This window comes from Leptodactylus fuscus, chromosome 7, assembly GCF_031893055.1.
Source record: "Leptodactylus fuscus isolate aLepFus1 chromosome 7, aLepFus1.hap2, whole genome shotgun sequence".
Classification (NCBI taxonomy): Eukaryota; Metazoa; Chordata; class Amphibia; order Anura; family Leptodactylidae; genus Leptodactylus; species Leptodactylus fuscus.
Window position 1 is genome coordinate 136,815,994 of NC_134271.1, and position 23,966 is coordinate 136,839,959.

A 23,966-nucleotide genomic window follows, 5' to 3' on the forward strand; every position below is an offset into this window, starting at 1 on the left:
TCCTGGATAAAGGTATTTTGGACAAACAATTCAAGTTCAGTTAAGTTAGATGGTCGCCGAGCATGGACAGCCCGCTTCAAATCATCCCACAGATGTTCAATGATATTCAGGTCTGGGGACTGGGATGGCCATTCCAGAACATTGTAATTGTTCCTCTGCATGAATGCCTGAGGATTTGGAGCGGTGTTTTGGATCATTGTCTTGCTGAAATATCCATCCCCGGCGTAACTTCAACTTCGTCACTGATTCTTGAACATTATTCTCAAGAATCTGCTGATACTGAGTGGAATCCATGCGGCCCTCAACTTTAACAAGATTCCCGATGCCGGCATTGGCCACACAGCCCCAAAGCATGATGGAACCTCCACCAAATTTTACAGTGGGTAGCATGTGTTTTTCTTGGAATGCTGTTTCTTTTTGGACGCCATGCATAACGCCTTTTTTTATAACCAAACAACTCAATTTTTGTTTCCAAAATGAAGCTGCCTTGTCCAAATGTGCTTTTTCATACCTCAGGCAACTCTATTTGTGGCGTACGTGCAGAAACGGCTTCTTTCTCATCACTCTCCCATACAGCTTCTATTTGTGCAAAGTGTGCTGTATAGTTGACCGATGCACAGTGACACCATCTGCAGCAAGATGATGCTGCAGCTCTTTGGAGGTGGTCTGTGGATTGTCCTTGACTGTTCTCACCATTCTTCTTCTCTGCCTTTCTGATATTTTTCTTGGCCTGCCACTTCTGGGCTTAACAAGAACTGTCCCTGTGGTCTTCCATTTCCTTACTATGTTCCTCACAGTGGAAACTGACAGGTTAAATCTCTGAGACAACGTTTTGTATCCTTCCGCTGAACAACTATGTTGAACAATCTTTGTTTTCAGATCATTTGAGAGTTGTTTTGAGTAGCCCATGATGCCACTCTTCAGAGGAGATTCAAATAGTAGAACAACTTTCAATTGGCCACCTTAAATACCTTTTCTTATGATTGGATACATCTGGCTATGAAGTTCAAAGCTCACTGAGGTTACAAAACCAATTTTGTACTTCAGTAAGTCAGTAAAAAGTAGTTAGGAGTATTCAAATCAATAAAATGATAAGGGTGCCCATACTTTTGCACCGGTCAAATTTTGGTTTAATGCATATTGCGCATTTTCTGTTAGTACAATAAACCTCATTTCAATCCTGAAATATTACTGTGTCCATCAGTTATTAGATATATCAAACTGAAATGGCTGTTGCAAACACCAAAATATTTAGAACTAAAAATGATTAAGATTAATAGGGGTGCCCAAACTTTTTCATAGGACTGTATATATATATATATATATATATATATATATATATATATATACAGTATATATATAGCCAGCCCAGTGGGGCCTTAGCCTTAGGCCACGGCCACATGTGGTGTAAATACTACCGCAAAAACCGTGGCATTTTATAGTCACTGCAAATCCCATCCGCACATTACAGAAAATTAAACGAAACGGAAATGCTGTGATTTCCAAAAACATTGCAGTTTTGGAAATGGCAGCATGTCAGTTATACCTACAGAAACGTTGGTGGTTTCCCCATAGTGGAAGCAGCAGTGTGTTTTTGGGTTATTTTAGTTCTGCTTTCTGAGCATGCCAGAAAAAGCGGACAGTAATAACGGGCAGTATTATTCACAACAGATCAAATCCTATTGCAATTAATGGGATATTTAATGGATTTTTGATGGATCTGTTAGTGTCCATTGTTCACCTAATAGGCTGGCTGTCAGTACAAGGAGAGCATTATACACCACAAAACGGAAGTACTGCAGTGTTTTATCGAAGTGACCAGATAATCACAGGGTCAAGACCCCTGGTAGGACTAACAGAAACAGTGTCACACCAGTTCACAGATGGTGTGCCGCACCGCAGCCCCATCCACATAAGTGGAGCTGTGCTGAAATGCCAGAAATAACCCATGGACAGGTTTGGTGCTGTTTATCAAATAAAGCAGCCATGTTTTTCAAATCATATAAAACCTCAATGTTGCCCCCATAGGATATGTGGGGGACCCCTACTGTTCTCACCTAGATGATAGGATCAATAAAAATTTACTGAAAAACCCCTTTAACCCCTTCCCGCCGATGGCACTTTTTGACTTCCTGACCAAGCTCGATTTTTCAAAACTGACATGTGTCACTTTATGTGGCAATAACTTTGGAACGCTTTAACTTACCAAATTGATTTTAAGATTGTTTTTTCGTAACACATTGTACTTCATGTTAGTAGTAAATTTTGGTTGATATGTTTTGTGTTTAATTATGAAAAAATAGGAAATTTGGTGGAAATTTTGAAAAATATGCATTTTATAAAGTTTGAAATGATGTGCATTACATACAGATAGTCAGACCGCCAAAATTATATCCTAAATCTCATGTCCCAGATCTCTGCTTTATGTCGGCATCAAACTTTAGTCACCCTTTTAATTTTTACGGACATTATAAGGTTTACAAGTGAAACAACAATGTTCAAAATTTTCAAGAAATTTCCAAAACCCATTTTTAAGGGACTAATCCAGTTATGAAGGGGTTTTGAAAGACCCTTGTATTAAAGCCCCCCATAAATCACCCCATTTTCAAAACTGCACCCCTTAAATAAGCCAAAACGACATATACCTAGTAGTTTAACCCTATAAGTGCTTAACAGGAATTAATACAAAATGGAGGTGAAATTTTCAAATTTGATTTTATTTTACTAATATTTTCGTTTAGCCCTAGAATTTGCACATTCACAAGGGGTTAAAGGAGAAAACGCATCCCACAATTTGTTATGCAAGTTCTCCGGACTACCACAGTACCCCACTTGTGAGTGTAAACTAATATATGGACGCACAGCGAGACGCAGGAGGGAAGGCGTGCCAAGAAGCTTTTAGAGGGCAGATCTGGCTGCGATCAGTTTCAGGAACCATGTCGCTTTTACAAAGCCCTTGAGGTGTCAAAACAGTGGAAACCTCTAGAAAGTGACCCCATTTTGAAAACCGCACCCCTCAAAGAATTTATCAAGTGATGTAGTAGCATTAGTAACCTTGAAGTGAATGTGTAAGCTGTGCGGAGTAAATTGGGTACACCAAATCCCATTCTATTTTCCCACTAGCTCCTATGACACGGATGGGGAAGAGGGGCATTCTGGGGGATCAGCGCTGGTGTATTCTCTCTCATAAGCTCTAAATATGGGGGGTCCCCTGAAAATGCTCGAACAGCTTATACATTTCCTTCTAGTTGCAGCCACTTACGTCCTAATGATTTGGCGACTTTTGGGGTTTTTGTCTTCACATTGTACAAGGTAGATTTTTATTTTCTGGCAATGTGGCCATATGAGGGCTTGGTGTTTGCGGTATTAGATGTGCTTTTCAATGCCACCATTTTGGGCCCTGTAACTTATTGACTACATTTTATTAACTCTTTCTGGGTGGGATGTAAAAGGAAACATCAATTCTGGTATTGCTTTCTAGCATTTAGTTTTTTTCCCGTGTAGCGTACAGCATAAGTAACATGTTACCATTATTCTGCGGGTCGGTACGGTTACGGCGATACCTCATATATATTATTTTTTAATGCGTTGCTATTTGTGCAGAATTAAATTCAATTTAGGGAAAAAAAATCAATTATTTTTGCATCGCCATCTTCTGAAAGGCATAACTTTTTTATTTTTCGCTAGACAGAGCTGGTTGAGGGCTTATTTTTTGCGGGATGACCTCTGCTTTTTATTGGTACCATTTTAGTTTTCATCTGACCATTTGATTACTTTTTATTGAACATTTTGTAAGGGAAAGGTGGTGAATAATCATTATTTTGTGCGGTTTTCTACGGGTTTTTTTTTTACGACATTTGCCGTTCGGGTTAATGTTTTAATTATATTGTTCAGGTTATTACGGACGCGGTGATACCAAATATGTAATGTTTTTTTCTATTTTTCTTTATGTTACATAATAAAACATTTTATATGGGGAAAAAGGGATTTTTGGGGCTTTATTTATTTCTAATTTATTTTAAACTTATTTAAACTTTTTTATTTTTACTTTTTTCTAACTTTTTTTCTGTTCCCATGGGGGATTGAAGCAGTGATCGGCTGATCACCGCTTCACATGTATTGCAGTGTAGAGGAAGCTGTCAGCCTGTGTAGACGCACAAGGCTGACAGCTTCCTTTTGGGCAGGATCAACCAGGTACGAGGACGGGGTAAGTGATGGGGCAGACCCGGGGTCACTGATCAGACCCCGGGCTGCCCCCTACGAACACCGGCACCCCCCGAAACCGGTGCAGGGGGGGCCGATCGGCACCATATTATATTATATTCAATTTGGTCTTTTGGTCAAGGTGAGGCGAATATGGCATCAAAACCCTGACCAAAAAACTCCGTCTGAACTTACCATTAGGCTGAAAAGCCTAATGGTAGTGGAAAAAGAGCTTCCTTTAGGCGGTTTCCGCCTGAAAATCAATGGGAGTCGCTCAGGAGCTTTTTTGGGAGCCGTTTCTTCCCCGCTCCCGGAAAAAAAAAGCAAGATGTTCATTCTTCAGGCTGAGTCACCTCACGATTCGGCCTGAAGAGACTCCCTCCTCTGGACTAGGCTCATTCATTGGGCCTAATCTGGAGCGGAGGGTGCGGTTGGATGCCAGTTGCAGTGACCCGTCTTTTGGACCGGAACCTGAGGCAGCCTCCTCTTCAGGTTTCAGTCCAAAAAACTTTATCTGAACTTACCCTAAGAGGTCCAGCTGCAATGCTGACTGAGTAAGTTTGCAGAGCAGGGGAAGTATTAAGATACTACTTGAAGGCATAGTGTTAGGGCGGATTCACACCTACGCCCGGTCTCCGCTTTCAGGTTTCCGTCTTCTGCCTGAGAAACTGGACAGGAGATGGAAACCGGCAGTCAGTTTTCAAACCCATTCATTTTAATGGGCTTGCAAAGTGAGCGCCCATGAACGTCTTCTGGTCTCCATGGCGAAACGTTTTTTTTAGTTGGACATGCACGACTTTGTGTCTGGGTAACAAAAAATGGTTTCGCCGCCGAGACCAGAAGACTCTCACGGGAGGACACTGACTGCCAGGCTTCTGTCTCCTGTCCAGGTTCTTGGGCAGAAGACGAAAACCCACAAAGCAGAGATTGGGCGCAGGTGTGAACCCACCCTTAGGAACCCAGTGCAATATATAATGGACAGTTAGTCCCGGGCAACCCGGACAAGGAACTGGTAGTGACTTTGTATAACAGGCTAGATCTCCGTTCTCAGCAGTATCACAGAGCCTCAGAAATAATGAACTAAGTCAACTCATCTTTTGGATGAACTTGATCACAAGGAATTCTCCAACATGAACTAGATTTCCTATCACTACCACTGAGTGAATGCCATAAAAACAGAACCCCAAAATAATGGTGTATTGTGGTTTTTTTGCCATTCCATCCCTCAAATATATATATATTTTTTACAATTTCCCAATACATAATATAGACCATTAAATATTGTCATTAAAAAGTATAACTCAACCCCAAAAAACTTACCCCCATATAGCTATTTAGAGATTCTAGTCAAAAGCCAGAATGGAGAATGTGAAACTATGAAAATTCTATAACTTATACTTTTTCCTTTATCTTAGAAACATATCTTTTTAAGGCTACCTTTATCTCCTTGTTCCTCAGACTATATATAATAGGGTTGAATAACGGGGTCACAAATGTGTATAGCAGAGACAAGACTTTGTTAGCATTCAATGAGTGTCCATCAGATGGAACTACATACAGAGAAACCAATGTCCCATAAAACAAGCCCACAATGGTCAGATGAGAGCTACAGGTGGAGAAAGATTTTCGTCTCCCAGATATCGATGGGATTTTGAAGATGGTCATGAGGATATAGATGTAGGTCACGGAGATGAAAACAAGTGGAAACAGAGTCAACGGAGTAGCTAACAGTATATTTTCCAGTATCACTGGTGATGTATCCGAGCAAGAAAGCTTAAGAAGAGGAACAAAGTCACAGAAGAAATGGTCAATGACACGAGGCCCACAGAAGTCTTGCGTACTCATCATGATTACAGTCACCAATGAGATGGCGACGCCTAAGAACCAACATATGGCAGCAAGCTGGACACAGAGATTGGTGTCCATGATATAGACATAATGTAAGGGGTTGCAGATGGCCAAGTACCTGTCATAAGACATAACAGCAAGGAGAAGACATTCGGTAACTAAAGAAATACCAAAGAACTGGAGCTGGACAATACATCCAAGTAAAGATATGGTGACCCCTTCGTTCATGACGGCACATAACATCTTAGGAATGATATTGGTAGTAAACATGATGTCGGAAACAGAAAGATGACCCAAGAAGAAGAACATTGGGTGTTTGAGATTCGGAGATATTGACACCAGTGTGGCGATCGTGATGTTCCCAGTTAATGTCAAACTGTACGTTAGGAGAAATAGTAGGAAGACAGGGATTTTGAGACCATTGTGAATTTGTAGTCCCATCAAAAATATGTCTTCAACTTTGCTGCGGTTGTCTTCATCCATCTGTGATATTAAACACAATGCAGTTATGGCCAGCATGGCAACATCTCGTCTACAAAGTCAACCAAAACCTCTTAACCACTGACTAAATTTGCACCAAAAAAACTGGCCAACATTTATTGGTGGTAAAAACTTTTTGTGCCTTACTCGATACAAGAGCATATGTTATGGGTAATGGGGTGAAAACGTTTGGTGCAAAGAAAGTCAGGCTATGGGTAATGTACAGTTAGGCAAGGGTCTAAGACAGTGATGGCAAACCTTTTAGAGACTGAGTGCCCAAACTGCAACCCAAAATCTACTAATTTATCACAAAGTGCCAACACAGCAATTTAATGTTATTAATGTGCGGATCCACAATTGCACACAATTACAGACCTGCAAAATATGGTTATACAAATGGGGCTTTATAGAGCTTTCTGCTCCACTGTGACCCCCATACAGTCCAATCTGCTTCACAAGTGACCCCCCACACAGTAGATTCTGCTCCACAGTGGCCTCCACACAGTACAATCTGCTGCACAGTAACCCCCACACCGTTCAATCTGCTTCAAAGTGACCCCCACACAGTACAATCTGCTCCACAGTGGCCTCCACACAGTATAATCTGCTGCACAGTGACACCCACATAGTATAATCTGCTCCACTGTGACCCCCACACAGTTCAATCTGCTTCAAAGTGACCCCCACACAGTATAATCTGCTGCACAGTGACACCCACATAGTATAATCTGCTCCACTGTGACCCCCACACAGTTCAATCTGCTTCAAAGTGACCCCCACACAGTATAATCTGCTGCACAGTGACACCCACATAGTATAATCTGCTGCACAGTGGTCCCCACACAGAACAATCTGCTCCACAGTGGCCCCCACACAGTATAATCTGCTCCACAGTGGCCTCCACACAGTATATTCTGCTGCACAGTGGTCCCCACACAGTACAATTTGCTCCACAGTGGCCCCTACACAGTATAATCTGTTCCGTGGATGGTTGCCCAAAGAGAGGGCTCTGAGTGACACCTCTGGCACCTGTGCCATAGGTTCACCATCACGGGTCTGAGCTCTAACAAATTTAACTGCTTACCGCTTGTCAATGCATTCGGTATTTCATCCCCATACAGACTCCTCAAACGGATTACCGAACATAGATGTGAACTGGGCCTAAGATGGCTGAGAGGTTACTGACCACATAAGGACCAGGCCTGCTAACATTCTAAACCTGCGCCCGATCTTCTCTTTGTGGGTTTCCGTCTTCTGCCTGAGAAACTGGACAGGAGATGGAAACCAGGCAGTCAGTGTCCGCCCATGAGTGTCTTCTGGTCTCTTGCATGTCTGACTTTGTGTCTGGTTAAAAAAAAAAACGGTTTTGGCACGGAGACCAGAAGGCGGACACTTTGCAAAGCCATTCAAATGAATGGGTTTGAATACTGACTGCCGGTTTCCGTCTCCTGTCCAGTTTCTCGGGCAGAAGACGGAGACCTGCAAAGTGGACACCGGGGCGCAGATGTGATCCCGCCCTAAAATATTATTTATTACATCAAATGGAAATAACAGAGTAAAATAAATTTTCTAGTCAATAAAATTAGCTAAAAAAAAATCTCAGTTATGACACTAATATTAGTCTAAAATATTGACTTTGGATTGTGTTGGATGAACATATGCAAGAAATATCTCGGCTTTCGAAGAAATTGGATTTATTAAGGGATAGGGTGAATGCCTGAGATATTTTATATCGCACAGCAGATCACATATGATAGAAATATGATCATTTTATTATAATCTTGACTATTCACTTACCACGTGTACAACATCATTCTGCATCTTCTCGATAGGTCTTGTAAGACAAGAAATATCAGCTAGAAATCTAAGCTGCACAGTAACAATATCCCCGGATCCCTCCCAATATGTGTCTACAAGGGAGGCCCTTTATACCATCTGACAAAACCTTCTGTGACATTGTATCTCTCTGGAGAATAGAGCGGAGATACTTGGGGGAATCGTTTGATAATAAAGCGAGAACAAGGAATAACTGTATATGTGAAGCTGCCATACACAATAGAGATACAATTGGCTTAACTCCTTCCTGCCATGGGCAATTTTCGATTTTCGTTTTCCATTTTTGACCCCCCCCCCCTCCTTCCAAACCCCATAACTTTTATTTCTCCGCTCCCAGAGCCATTGAGGGAAACATTGTTCTTCATGTTGCCGCCATTAATTAATCAATCTGTATAATGTACTGGGAAGCTGCAAAAAAATTCAGAATGCGGTGGATTTGAAGAAAAACTGTATTTTTGTGACTTTCTTACGGGCTTCGATTTTACGGCGTTCACTGTGCAGCCAAAATGACATGTCCCCTGTATTCTATGTTTCGGTACGATTTTGGGGATACCTAATTTATATGGTTTTATTTACATTTTAACCCCTTAACAAAAATCCCAAACTGTGCCAAAATTTATTTTTTTCTAAAAGTCGCCATATTCGGACAGCCATAACTTTTTTAGACTTCCATGTACGGGGATGTATAAGGCGTCTTTGTTTGCGGGGCCGGGTGTACTTTTTAGTTCTCCCAATTTGGGGAATTGCTATTGCTTTGATCGCTTTTTATTCAAATTTTTATCAGCGGGAAAACAGCGAAAAAACGGCGGTTTGCCACTTTTGACTTTTTCTTTCCTGCTATGGTATTTACCGTACAGGAAAAATATTTTTATAGATTTGTAGAGCGGGCGATTTCAGACACAGGGATACCTAACATGTATGTGTTTCACAATATTTCAGTACTTTTAAATGTGTTCTAGGGAAAGGGGGGTGATTTGAATTTTTATTATTTTTTATAATTTTTTATATTTTTTTTAAACTTTTTTTTTCATTTTTTTATTCATTTATTAGACCCCCTCGAACTCCAGGGGGTCTGATCACTAGCACAATGCATTACAATGCTAATGTATTACAATGCATTGCAAAATACCGGGAGTAGCCTGCAATAGAATCCAGTGAATGACAGGCCAGAGACCCTTTACAAGGCTCCCCGCTGTCATGGCAACAGATTTCCGAACCCGGAGCTTGCTCCAGGTGCCTGCGCTGCCGGAAAAATGGCGCCTCAGTCAGCTTTGAGCAAGGCGCCAGAGGGGTTAATGCCCACGATCAGTGCGGGCACCGATTGTGGGCATTAGCGCTGGGTGTCTACTGTATAAAACAGTAGACCCCCGGCGGCTATGGCGGTCGCCATGTTTAAACACCAGGCATCCGCCGTACTAGTACAGCAGATGTCGGGGAGAGATTAACTGCTGCAGCCTGATATATTATCATAGACAACAAAAAAACTGGGAAAAGTCATTGAAAAATGTTTTTCCAATGACGTTTCTTTGGTTTTTGTTACATTATCTTCTGGGATAAGATAACACTGAGTTTTTTATTAAAAGTTGAAATATGTGCAGTCTGTTCTATTCATGACGGTATAAGCCGTCCTACATGGAGTCCTATAAGTTTATGTTGTTAATATCCCCATTACGGTTGCTTACATTTCTCTCATAGGCGGGGGTGTGCACAATAAGTGACAAAGTGACCTCCAGGAAATGTGTGAACCTACTCAGCCAATTCACCGTACTGTTCATCTGTCCTACGATGTTTTATAATAAACTCATAATTTACAAAAAAGACTCTGACCCGGTTCACATCTACGTTCTGGTTTCTGTTTGGGGACCCCTCGAACGGAAACCTATACGCATTAAAAAGCGATTAGCAAAGAAACCACACAAACCCCATAGCCTATAATGGGGTCCGTGTGGTTTCTGCTCGGTTTTTGCACGAAACATGCAGAGATAAAAGTGCTGCTTACACAAGTGATTTTGAGATTGTTTGTTTTTTCGTGACACATTGTACTTCATGTTAGTGGTAAACATTGATCAAGATTTCTGTATTTATTTATAGTTAAAAATTGGAAATTTGATGAAAATTTGAGAAAAATCGCTTTTCAGTCAGATAGTGATATCACATATACATGAATAAATATTATCTCCCATATCTCTGCTTTATATCGGCATCATCTTTTAATCATCCTTTCATTGATTCTGGACGTTACAAGGTTTACAAGTGTAATAGTGACTTTCCAGATTTACAAGAATTTCTCAAACAAATTTTTTAGGGACCACTTTAATTCAGAAGAGAATTATAAAGGCCTGTATATTAAAAAAAAACAAACATAAATCACCCCATTTTCAAAACTGTCCTCAAATAAGTCAAAACAGCATTTGGGATGTTTTTAACCCTTTAATCATTTCACAGGAATTAAAACAATATGGAGATGAAATTTACACATTTCATTTTTTTTTCACTAATACATTCATTTACCCCTAAAATTATCACATTCACAAAGGGTTAAAGGAAAAAATGCAGCTCACAGTTTGTTGTGTAATTTCTCCCGAGCACAGAAATGCTCCATATGTGGGTGTAACCTGATATTTGGGCACACGACAGCGCATGGAAGTGAAGGAGCGACACTGAGTGCTTGAAAAGCTGATTTTGCTGGAATAGTTTTCAAGTGACAAGTCTCATTTGCAGAGCCTCTAGAGTACCAAAACAATGGGAAACCCCAAAAGTGACCCCATGTTGGAAACTACACCCCTGACAGAATTCATCAAGGGGTATAGTGAGCATTTTGACCCCGCAGCCGTTTTCAACATTTTTATTACCATTGGCATGGGTAAATGAGCAATTACTAAAATGTCAATTTATCCTCCAAATTTTCAGATTCACAGGGGATTAAACGAGAAAAAACCACAACACAGTTTGTTAGACAATTTGTCCTGAACATGGGAATACCCCATATGTGGTCATAATCTGCGGTACATGGCGGGGCTCAGAATGGGAAGAGCGCTATTTGGGTTTTGGAAGGCGGATGTGGCTGGAATAGTTTTCAGGTACCATATTGCATTTGCAGAGCCCCTAAAGCACCAATACAATGGAAACCCTTATGAAGTGACCCCATTTTGGAAATTACACCCCTCAATGAATTTCTCAAGGTGTAATGAAAATGGAAATTTTTAAAGAAATATGTAATTTCAGTGCCCAATACATTGTGCCCAGTTTGTACCATCAGAGACACGCAATCCTATAACTAACAAGTGGGCCATCCTGGGTACAAAAAAGTTGCATATGTGGGTGTAAACTGCTACTTGGGCACACAGCAGGGCTCAGAAGGGAAGGAGCATTGCGCTTTTTAGCTTTTAGAGTATAGCTTTAGAGAGACTTTCTGGGCGCCATGTTGTTTTTGCAGAGCCCTGGAGGTGACAGTAAACTGGAATTCTCCAAGAAGTGACCCCATTCTGTAGGGACAATTATAGGGTCTCTGCAAAGGTGACATGGTGTCCAAAACAATCTAAATCTACACCCCAAAAGAACATAGTGCCCTTCATATCTGCACCCAACTGTGTATCCAAGCTGCAGTTTATGCCCACAAGTATGTTGTCCAAAATCTAAACCATCTAAATCTGTGCTCCAAAAACCAAATAACCCTTCTTCCCTTCTGTGTCTGGCTCTGCCCTAATATCACTTTATACCACATATGGTATTACATACGGTATCCCGGGTACACCAGTGTCATACATGTGGTATAAACTGCAGTTTGGGCACATAGCAGGGCACAGAAGGGAAGGAGCGCGATGCGGCTTTTGGAGTACAGTGTTTGGTATCTGGACGCCATGTCATGTTTGTAGAGCCTGTAAGGTACCAGAAAAGTGGATTCCCCAAAGAAGTGACCCCATTTTGAAAACTGCACCACTCAAAGAATTTATCAGGGGGTGTAGTGAGTATTAGTATCCCGGACGTGACTGCACAGCGGATGGCGAAGAGGGAATGTATAAGCGGTGCGGACGACATTGCAAACACCAAATTCCCTTCTATGTCCCAGGAGCCAAATTCCCTTCTATGGGGGGGAGGTCACTCTAGGGGGTCACTTCTGATGTATTTTCCTTCATAAGCTCTAAATCCTGGGGTGTCCCTTATATACTCTCTTCCTGCCGCAGCCAGTTGTGTTCTAATGATTTGGCGATTTTAGGGGGATTTGCCTTCACATTGTACAAGATATACAGTCCTATGAAAAAGTTTGGGCACCCCTATTAATCTTAATCATTTTTTGTTCTAAATATTTTGGTGTTTGCAACAGCCATTTCAGTTTGATATATCTAATAACTGATGGACACAGTAATATTTCAGGATTGAAATGAGGTTTATTGTACTAACAGAAAATGTGCAATATGCATTAAACCAAAATTTGACCGGTGCAAAAGTATGGGCACCCTTATCATTTTATTGATTTGAATTCCCCTAACTACTTTTTACTGACTTACTGAAGCACAAAATTGGTTTTGTAACCTCAGTGAGCTTTGAACTTCATAGCCAGATGTATCCAATCATAAGAAAAGGTATTTAAGGTGGCCAATTGCAAGTTGATCTCCTATTTGAATCTCCTCTGAAGAGTGGCATCATGGGCTACTCAAAACAACTCTCAAATGATCTGAAAACAAAGATTGTTCAACATAGTTGTTCAGGGGAAGGATACAAAAAGTTGTCTCAGAGATTTAACCTGTCAGTTTCCACTGTGAGGAACATAGTAAGGAAATGGAAGAGCACAGGGACAGTTCTTGTTAAGCCCAGAAGTGGCAGGCCAAGAAAAATATCAGAAAGGCAGAGAAGAAGAATGGTGAGAACAGTCAAGGACAATCCACAGACCACCTCCAAAGAGCTGCAGCATCATCTTGCTGCAGATGGTGTAACTGTGCATCGGTCAACTATACAGCGCACTTTGCACAAATAGAAGCTGTATGGGAGAGTGATGAGAAAGAAGCCGTTTCTGCACGTACGCCACAAATAGAGTTGCCTGAGGTATGAAAAAGCACATTTGGACAAGGCAGCTTCATTTTGGAAACAAAAATTGAGTTGTTTGGTTATAAAAAAAAGGCGTTCTGCATGGCGTCCAAAAAGAAACAGCATTCCAAGAAAAACACATGCTACCCACTGTAAAATTTGGTGGAGGTTCCATCATGCTTTGGGGCTGTGTGGCCAATGCCGGCATCAGGAATCTTGTTAAAGTTGAGAGTCGCATGGATTCCACTCAGTATCAGCAGATTCTTGAGAATAATGTTCAAGAATCAGTGACGAAGTTGAAGTTACGCCGGGGATGGATATTTCAGCAAGACAATGATCCAAAACACCGCTCCAAATCCTCAGGCATTCATGCAGAGGAACAATTACAATGTTCTGGAATGGCCATCCCAGTCCCCAGACCTGAATATCATTAAACATCTGTGGGATGATTTGAAGCGGGCTGTCCATGCTCGGCGACCATCTAACTTAACTGAACTTGAATTGTTTGTCCAAAATACCTTTATCCAGGATCCAGGAACTGATTAAAAGCTACAGGAAGCGACTAGAGGCTGTTATCTTTGCAAAAGGAGGATCTACTAAATATTAATGTCACTTTTCTGTTGAGGTGCCCATACTTTTGCACCGGTCAAATTTTGGTTTAATGCATATTGCACATTTTCTGTTAGTACAATAAACCTCATTTCAATCCTGAAATATTACTGTGTCCATCAGTTATTAGATATATCAAACTGAAATGGCTGTTGCAAATACCAAAATATTTAGAACTAAAAATGATTAAGATTAATAGGGGTGCCCAAACTTTTTCATAGGACTGTATATATATATATATATATATATATATATATATATATATATATATATATATATATATATATTTCTGGTGTTGTAGCCAAATGAGGGTTTGTCTTTTGAGGTATGAGATTGTGTAATGAGATACCATTTTTATTTTCAGTTTAGAGTTAATTGAGGACTTATTTTTTGCAGGACGAGCTGTGCTTTGTATTGGTACTGTTTTGGGGGGCATATGACTTTTTGATCACTTTTTATAGGATTTTTTCAGTTTTCTTGTATGGGTTGTTACGGACACAGTGATACCAAATATGTATTGTTTTTATAAATTTTTACGTTTTTTATGTAATTCATTTTAGGGAGCCTTCACACATAGTAAATGCCCGTGTATTTTTGCAAAATACACGTGTAAAAATAAGACTCCCATTGACGTCAATGACATTTTTTACACGTGTAAAAATACGCCTGTAAAATGTCATTGAAGTCAATGGGAGTCTTATTTTTACACGTGTATTTTTACATGTGTATTTTGCAAAAATACACGCGCGTTTACTCCGTGTGAAGGCTCCCTTATATAGGAAAGGGGCGTTTATATGGGGCTTTATTCATTTATCAGTCTGATCATCTGAAAGGTTAGGAAGACTTTAAAGGGTGTTACTGGATTTAGATATTAATGACCTATCCTTAGTATAGATCAGCAATAGATCAGTAGATGTCCAACATCTGAGATCCCTACTGATCAGCTAATATGAGGGTCTGCAGAACCAGAAGCACAAGGGGACATTATACTGCGTGGGGTTCACATTACTGCAGCATTATTCTGTGTTGAGGTCACGTAAGGGGCATTATACTGTGTGAGAGTACTTAGGGCTTAGTTTTTTTGCAGGTGGATTTTGACACGGAATCCGCCTCAAAATCCGCCTGCAAAAAAGGCTCTCATTCATTTGAATGGGAGCCGCTCCCTTTCTTTTTTACTGCTAGTGATTTTTTTCCACTAGCGGGAGAAAGAAGCGAATGCCCCTTCATCCTGCGGATTCCGTGGCTGAGACACATGGATTCTGTGGCTCTCGATTAGGCCCATTCATTCGAGCCTAATCAGGAGTGGGATGCCGCAACGGGAAGCCGGTGCACTGCATTGGCATTCCGTCGTAACTAGCTGCGCAGAGAAATCACACGGCGAAATTTGGTTTCTATTCTATTCTATTATATATTTGAGTCTCTATGGCATCATCATTGTATATTTCATACATTAGAAGATATGCCATAAATATGTTATGTAGGTCCGACCTTGGAGCCATCAGATATGTGTGTCTGGGGACCCCATTTCTCTATATCGAGTGCTGGGACCTGAGCCTTTCAGCCATTATTGGTATGGGTTCTCGTCTCTCTGTGACAATACGTATATTTATTTCTAGCCATGAATAACAAGGAGAAGGATCATTATGGGGAGTTTATGTTTGATCCTTGGAGAATATTTCATCATAAAATCAGATCCACCTGAGAAATTCATCTAATCCCATCAGTATGGACTATAATAAGCTGCGGTAATTAGTCTTATATTATTAGTCTTACCACGATTTATTTCTGTGTATTTTCGCCCTCCCTTCTTCTACATGAAAGGGGTAATGACATGTTCTCCTTCCTGAATATTCCGCCATCACCTGCTGTGTGGTATTAGTGAACAGTGGAGACATTTAGGAATCAGAGCCTGGGCCATGTGGATCCCATAAAGTTATAGGGTGGGGGTGCAGAGTGCTGAAACACACAGTGTAAGAGGCGTTTTGAACAATTTTATGCTTCCAATTTTGTGCAAACTTTCTATTCCAGCATGACTGTGCCCCATTACACAAAGTAGGGTCCATAAAGGCATGGTTGGTGGGGTTTGGCGTTGAAGAACTTTAGCCCTGGCCGTAACCTCATCTGATCAGGTGTTAATAGTCCAAACAACATGCTCCAGTACTTTAGATGTAGATCAGAAACCACTTTCCCTTCCGACACCAGATTTAACCAAGCTTCACCATCATCATCCTGCTGAGATGGAGCCACTAAAGGAAACCTTGCCTTCAAAGGCATGTCCTGGAGCTGCAACTGAGCCAAATGTAAACACAGAGTCCTTTGGAACTGAACAAAATTCACCAGCAGTGTTTTTGGCCCTCTAGGTGAGTTGAGCCTTGCACCAGCAGGTGTCCCGTAACATCAGGCGGGCCCTAAGTTCTGCGCAAAGTTGCACAAAGTTCCACTTGACCACCGACGTGTGGACAAGTGGATGCCTGGAAAGCTGGATGTTGCGTATATAGCCTGACTTAATTGCTGTGTATCCCACTTAGCTTTGGGGGGTACAGCATTAAAAACAGGTTTGACCATACATGGCCTGACTGAATGAACGGCTGTGTCTCCCACTTAGCTTTGTGGGTTAGACTCTTAAAAATTGGATTCAGAGTATATAGCCTGACTGAAATTCTGTGTTTCCCACCTAGGTTTTGGGGTTACACACTGTGAAAAACTGGATTGAGCGTACATAGCCGGACTGAATTTCGGTGTCTCCCACCTAGGTTTTGGGGGTACACACCCTGGATATCTGGATTGAGCGTACATAGCCGGACCTAATTGCTCTGTATCCCTGTTTTGAGGTTACACAGCCTGAAAAGCTGGTTTGCACGTATATAGCAAGAAGTAACTGCTCTGTATTCCTGCTAATTTGTGTGTGTGTGTGTGGGGGGAACCCCAAATAAAAGCTGTTTGTCACATATATAGCAAAAAGTAACTGCTGTGGATTGCTGCTATTTTGTGAAGGGGGGAACCCCAAATAAAAGCTGTTTGTCTGGTATATAGCAAGAAGTAACTACTGTGGAATCGGGCTATTTTGTGTGCGGACACCCCTAAAAGCTGGTTGGAACATATATAGCAAGAAGTAACTGCTGGAGATGCCTGCTATTTTGTGTGTGGACACCCCTAATAAAAGCTGGTTGGAACGTATATAGCACAAGAACTCTATACTCCTCTCCCTTTAGTATATAGATCCGAAAAGAGCTGTTGTTTTCCTTCGGTTTTTCGCGGGGAGAATATACAAACTCCTTGCAAATGTTGTCCTTGGTAGGATTTGAATCTAGGACATGAATGTTGGAAGGCTGCAGTGCTAACCACTGAACCATCATATTGCCCCCAAGCCCAAACTTTTTGGAGCACACCACCCACAAAGTATTATTATAATCTGGGGTCTGAAAAGACCCCAGAGAATAATGATTGGAACCTCAGGGAAGGTGCAAAACATAAAAACCAGTGTTACTCACCTCTCCTGGGCTCTAGCACGACTCCTTGCTGTTTTCACCCTTCTTCAATAACTTCATAGACATGGGTTTTGCTGGTGTCATTATGCATTGCCATGCTGGCCTGATGTCACTGCCCGAAGACAGCATGGAGTCCCACCGGCACGCGAGCCCAGGAGAGGTAAATAACACTAGTTTTTATATTCACTCACCTCCCTGGACCTCCGATACATATACTAATAAGACCCCCGAATATAATGATAGCGGAATTTGTTGTGGTCCCCCAACAAATACTTTTGCTGTGGGTCCGTGGTCATACTCATCAATCCCGGATGCCTCTGCTTCCCCTTCTTTCCTTCAGGGAGCCCATTCATCTCATCTCATATTGCTGGGACACACGAGGCACCTTGGAGGGCAAAATGGGAAGCAAAAGCAGCCATGAGCAGGAACGGGGATCAATAAATAAATAGGGCCTGTTACCTGCTGGTGAGGAATGGGGATTTGCCGTGTTTGAAGGCTTTTATTATTTATATTACTAGTAGAATACTTGTGGTTTCGCTCGCGGAAAATATGTTAAATTGTTGGTTATGCTGAAGTAAAATTTTCAGTGTCACGGTGAAATTGCCATTCTCAGAGCTACAGTAAATCTTTTTTTTCCACTTTAAATTTTTATTATTTTGGCATTTTCCTAATTTGCCGAAATATTGATGTGAACAACAACTTTTTCTTTAATTTCAACATTTTTATTGATTTTACATATTCAATACATATTATGTAGTATAAACTATTACAACTATTTTTTAAACTATTTTGTTTATCAAAAATTTTAATTTCTGCCGCTTACACAAACATATAAAACCTTTATACCCAATTAACAACATAGTGTAGCCTTCCCCCTCCCTCCAGTGTAATCTATAAGTAGTTCACGGACAAAACCGTATAATTGGTTTCCAGTTACACAACTATCTATTGTGGTGCTGTTTGGTACACAATGTTTCTGGTTTTACCTTCAGGTGCATACCTGTATATGAAAAGAATTTTGGGGTTACCCACTCAGGAGCAAGCAACGTACCACTGTCCATGTGAGAAACACGGGCTCTCCAAATTAATGCTGGCTACTTTCAGTGATTGACCTTGTGCTTTGTTTAGGATAAGTTCACACAGGGTTTTTTTGGACCGCAACCTGAGGTGGTTCAAAATACGGGTAGCTGCGATTGGATGCCGGTGCAGTGCAATCGCGGACACGCTGCAATTTCCAAAACCGTTGCGGTTATGAAAATCGCAGTATGTCAATTATATCTATGGAAACGCCGGCGGCTTCCCCGTACATATAATTGTAAGAGAAAGTCCACGGAGGAAAACTCAGGGAACTTTCTGTTCTAAGCGCTGCGGGAAAAACCGTGATGCATTCGTGCCGCAGTTGTTCCCGCAGCACTTTAATGCTGAGTTTGAGGTGCTTTAAAGTCTTAGCAAATGCAAGACAGATTGGGAACTGCAGACGCTTAAGATTGAAGGGCATGTCGCTTGGAAGCAACACCGGAGACTGATAAGAGATATAATAGGAGGAATAGTAAATCCAGAGCAGCCCTCACACAGTATAAGGGTCCATTCACACGGAGGAAAATAACGCTGTATTTGGCGCTGAATTTCAGAGCTGAAAAAAAGCCTCCCATTGATTTCAATGGGTTTGGCTAGTTTTTTTTCCACTCGAGTAATTTTCTGCTAGTTGAAAATTCAGCGCCAAATACAGCACCCTTTTCCTTTTTTGGCACTGATTTTGGCTCTGAATCCGCGTCAGAATCCACGTGGAAAAATTGCCTCCCCATAGAGTTCTATGGGTACCACTCGCTTTATTTTTCCACTTAAAGAAAAAAAAAAGCTTCCTTCAGGCGGATTCCGCCTGCAAAAACTAACGCAGTCAATGGGTGGCGTAAAATCCACGTGGGGGATTTGGGCGCATAATTGGCAAAAACCGCACAGAAAAAAACGCTAGCCTTTTTTTTTCAGGGTCCATGCATTGTGCAGAAGGAAAAAAAAAACAAAAACAAAAAAAGACTCAAAAAAAGCTCCAAAAACCCCATCTCTTAATTCCTGAAGTGGATTTTTTTCCTCGTCAAAATGCTCGCCAAAAAACTCTGTTCTAGCAGAAAAAAACCCCATTGAAGTCAATGGGAGCCTTTTTTTTCAGCGCTGAAATTCCACACCAGATTCCTCACCATTTTCCTCCGTGTGAATGGATCCTTACTATGACCTGAAAGAGCCGACATCTCAGTAATGAAAACCCCCTCACAGGCAGACTTGTGGAGTTGCCCATAGCAGCCAATCAGAGCTCAGCTTTCGCTTTACCTCAGCAGCTTCAGTGATGAAAGCTCCCTGTATAGTAAGCAATAATGACAAGCTTACTATGATTGTGGGGATAACGTCTATCCTTAGGGAGAGACCACCTTCTCAGGTGTGTGGAGACTTATAGCCATAGTTGCTCCACTGCAAAGGAACATGGGAAGAATATGCAAATCTGTCTCCCAAGATGTAAACAGGGAGACAGTGCCTCTGTTATGCTGCCCTCTATAGCAAGCAACCCTGAACAACATGCCCGACTTCCCAGAAGCCTTTGCTGCATGATGCGAGGTTATAACCAAATCAGTTTCTCAGCTACGGACGGCCCAGAAGCACTCTTAAAGATACTTATACCCTATCTACAAGACAAGGGATAAGTGTACAGCTGTTGGGGTCCAACCCTCCAGCAATCAGGAGAATAAGGACCAAGTTACCCCTAAAGTCTCTTTGTAAATGGAGTGCGCTTGTGTAACCAGTGATCCATTCATTGCTATGGGGCTGCCAGGACTGTAATCTCCAGTAGGTCCATAGAAGTGGAGTGCTGGTCACACATTTGCACTCCATTTATAAAAAGGCTTTAGGGGAACATTTGGTTTCTTCTGATTGTTGGGCGACCCAGCAGTTGCACCCCCCACTAATCTGTGTAAAGCTGCAATCTAGGTAGTGCAATGAAACCAAATTTTCTGTAACTTTTTCTGAAGCTTTCTGCTTCCACATATTAATACGGGTAAGTCAAGAGTATGGCAAATTGCAAAAAACAAAATAGCGATACTTATCCAGAGAGGAGATAATCTTTTTAGCATAATTAAAATAGGTAAAAGAAATTGCAAGAGATTGAGGCCAAGGAGGTATATGAGAGTTTTCACTGCATGAAAATGAGCCATGAGATTGATAGCATTATTCTGTAGTCGATGAATGTGTCTGTACAGAGACAAAATTGTCACCAGAACTGAAATAAAAAATATTAGAAAACAAAAGGAAGAAAATGCGTAATATAGTTTGAAGGAGAGAAAGATATTTAAGGGTGAATTTCCTGCTTTGGCTAAACCAGTCGAGTTTGAGTTGAGTTCTGACATATTCTTTGCAGCAGGACCACTTATAAGTAAAGAAACAAGAATAGCAAAGAGGAGGATCCAGGGGAACATCTTGGGGAACCTTCTCTGAATGGAGATGTAGAGGTTTTGGTTGATGTTAACAATCTTCAGGCAGAAGTGAATGGCAAGCAATGTGGAGAAGAGCAAAGTGCAAAGGTTTAGAGACATGAAAATAAGCTGAATGTACAGCCATGCAAAACTAGTAACGACCTGGTAACCATACATCACCGCAACGTATCTGAAGACGGATTGATAGATTCTGTAGAAAAGGCTTAAGAGACCAAGTCCAGAGATGAGCTGATCACTTATATCAAGTCTTCTGTTCTTCATCCAGTCCAGAATATTCACAACTACTATGAAAATGTATCCGGGGAACATGATCAGCAACGATATAAAATATGTAACCACTAAGCTGATGTCCAAAGCATTAATAATGTTGATGCCCATATTAGCAGGTTCTATAGAAGGTTCAATCCAGTGACTATTGCCTGTGACAAAGAATTGCAGTCTGACTCAGATATTATGCAAACATAACTTTTTGTTGAAATCTTATGAAGGGAAAGATGCAAATCTTACTGTAGCTCAAACAATCCATGACCTGTAATCTGACTGAGATATTTTCATGTTAGTAGTATTTGTAGTTGTAGTATAGTATCAATTTTAGGAAACTGGGCAGAAGACAGAGGCTAGCTCTTATTATGCTTAAACATGTGTAATATCTCTCTATATTAAAAAAAATTAATTTCTGTCTGTCTGTCTGTTCTTTCCGCGCGACCAAACGACTGGACCGATCTTCACCAAATTTGGTACAGAGATACTTCAGGTGTCCAGGAAGGTTTAAGATGAGGCCTCAACTTGCTCGGACGTACTGTTGCTGAGATACAGCATTCTCAAAACAATGGCCCCCCCCCATTAGCTAATACAAACTTGCAAGTCTTTCACTCATATTCCAACTGCCATAAACACGGTCACTCCACATGCACAATCCAACATGATATCCAAACTGAGATACACGCATCAGAGGATTAGATATACAGTATCACATGTCATAGGATTAGATACGTGCATCTGCACACAGTTCCACACGCCAGAGGATTAGATACGTGTGTCAGCATACAGTACCACACACCGGAGGGTTAGATACGCGGCTCTGCACTCAGTCCACATGCAGGAGGATTAGATACACGCCTCGGCACACAGTAATACATGCTGGAGGATTAGATATGCGCTTCTGCACACAATACCACATGCCGGAGGATTAGATATGCACGTCAGCACACAGTACCACTCGCCGTAGGATTAGATACGCGCATCTGCACACAGGACCACACGCCACAGGATTAGATACGCGCGTTAGCACACATGCTGGAGGATTAGATACGCACGTATGCACACAGTAACACGCCGCAGGATTAGATATGTGCGTCAGCACACAGTACCACGCGTCGGAGGATTAGATATGCACATCTGCACACAGCACCACATGCCGGAGGATTAGATACTCGGCTCTGCACTCAGTCCACACGCAAGAGGATTAGATACACACCTCGGCACACAGTACCACACACCGGAGGATTAGATATGCAGCTGTGCACACAGTACCACACGCCGGAGTATTAGATACGTGGCTCTTCACACAGTACCACATGTTGGAGGACTAGATACGCACATCAGCACAGAGTACCACATGCCAGAGGATTAGATATATTTGTCAGCACACAGTACCACACACCGGAGGATTAGATACGCGCATCTGCACACAGTACCACACGCCGGAGTATTAGATATGTGCGTCTGCACACAGTACCACACGCCGGAGTATTAGATACGTGGCTCTTCACACAGTACCACATGTTGGAGGATTAGATATGCACATCAGCACAGAGTACCATATGCCGGAGGATTAGATATACGTGTCAGCACACAGTACCACACGCCGGAGCATTAGATACGCGCGTCTGCATACAGTACCACATGCTGGAGGATTAGATATGTGCCTCTACACATTGTAGCACACGCTGGAGGATTAGATAGACGCGTATGCACACATTACCACACATGAATGAATGAATGTATTTTATTTATATAGCACCAACATATTCCGCAGCGCTGTACAATTTGTAGGGTTCAAATAGACAGAGAGATACATTACAAAGAAAGTAATTTCACACAATGGGACTGAGGGCCCTGCTCGCAAGAGCTTACAATCTATGAGGTAGAGGGGGTGACACAAGAGGTAGCAGGGGCAGCATCAAAGGTAGCATTGCTTATATGGTGTTCAGACCATTACACAAACATAAAACTTTATGAGACATCACTAGTGGTGTCCTTTAACATGTGGATGGTGCTTGGACATAAAAAGTTAGCCTGAGATAACATCATATCATGTGTGATCTGGAACAAAGGAGGGTTAAATCTTGGGGATTCTAATTATGGTACGGAAGGGTTTACATTAGGAATTGTGATAGGCTTGTCTGAAAAGATGTGTCTTTAGTTTGCGTTTGAAACTGTAGAAATTGGGAGTTAATCTGATTGTCCAGGGTAGAGCATTCCAGAGAAGTGGTGCAGCTCGGGAGAAGTCTTGTATACGAGCGTGGGAGGTTCTGATAATAGAGGATGTAAGTGTTAGGTCATTGAGTGAGCGGAGAGCGCGGGTTGGGCGGTAGACAGAGATGAGGGAGGAAATGTATGGAGGTGCAGCATTATGGAGAGCCTTGTGGATGAGAGCGATAAGTTTATATGTTATTCTATCATGAATAGGCAGCCAATGTAGTGACTGGCACAGACCAGAGGCATCGCTGTAGTGTCTAGCCTGTTAGATGAGCCTGGCCGCTGCATTCAGAATAGATTGTAGAGGGGAGAGTTTAGTGAGGGGAAGACCGATTAGTAAGGAGTTACAGTAGTCAAGGCGAGAATGAATCAGAGAGACAATAAGTGTCTTTAGTGTATCTCTGGTAAGGAAAGGGTGTATTATAGAGATGTTTTTGAGGTGGAGGTGACATGAGTGTGCAAGTGATTCAATATGGGGGGGTGAAGGAGAGGTCTGAGTCAAACATAACCCTGAGCC

At 41.7% G+C, this 23,966-nt stretch overlaps 1 protein-coding gene across 1 annotated transcript; it reads right to left on the reverse strand.

Moving 5' to 3' along the window:
- Positions 1-5,595: 5,595 nt before the first annotated feature.
- LOC142214560 (olfactory receptor 5G3-like) lies at positions 5,596-6,534 on the reverse strand. Its single transcript, XM_075283502.1, has one exon. It carries the CDS (start codon positions 6,532-6,534, stop codon positions 5,596-5,598), a length of 939 nt encoding a protein of 312 aa, XP_075139603.1.
- Positions 6,535-23,966: the final 17,432 nt, after the last annotated feature.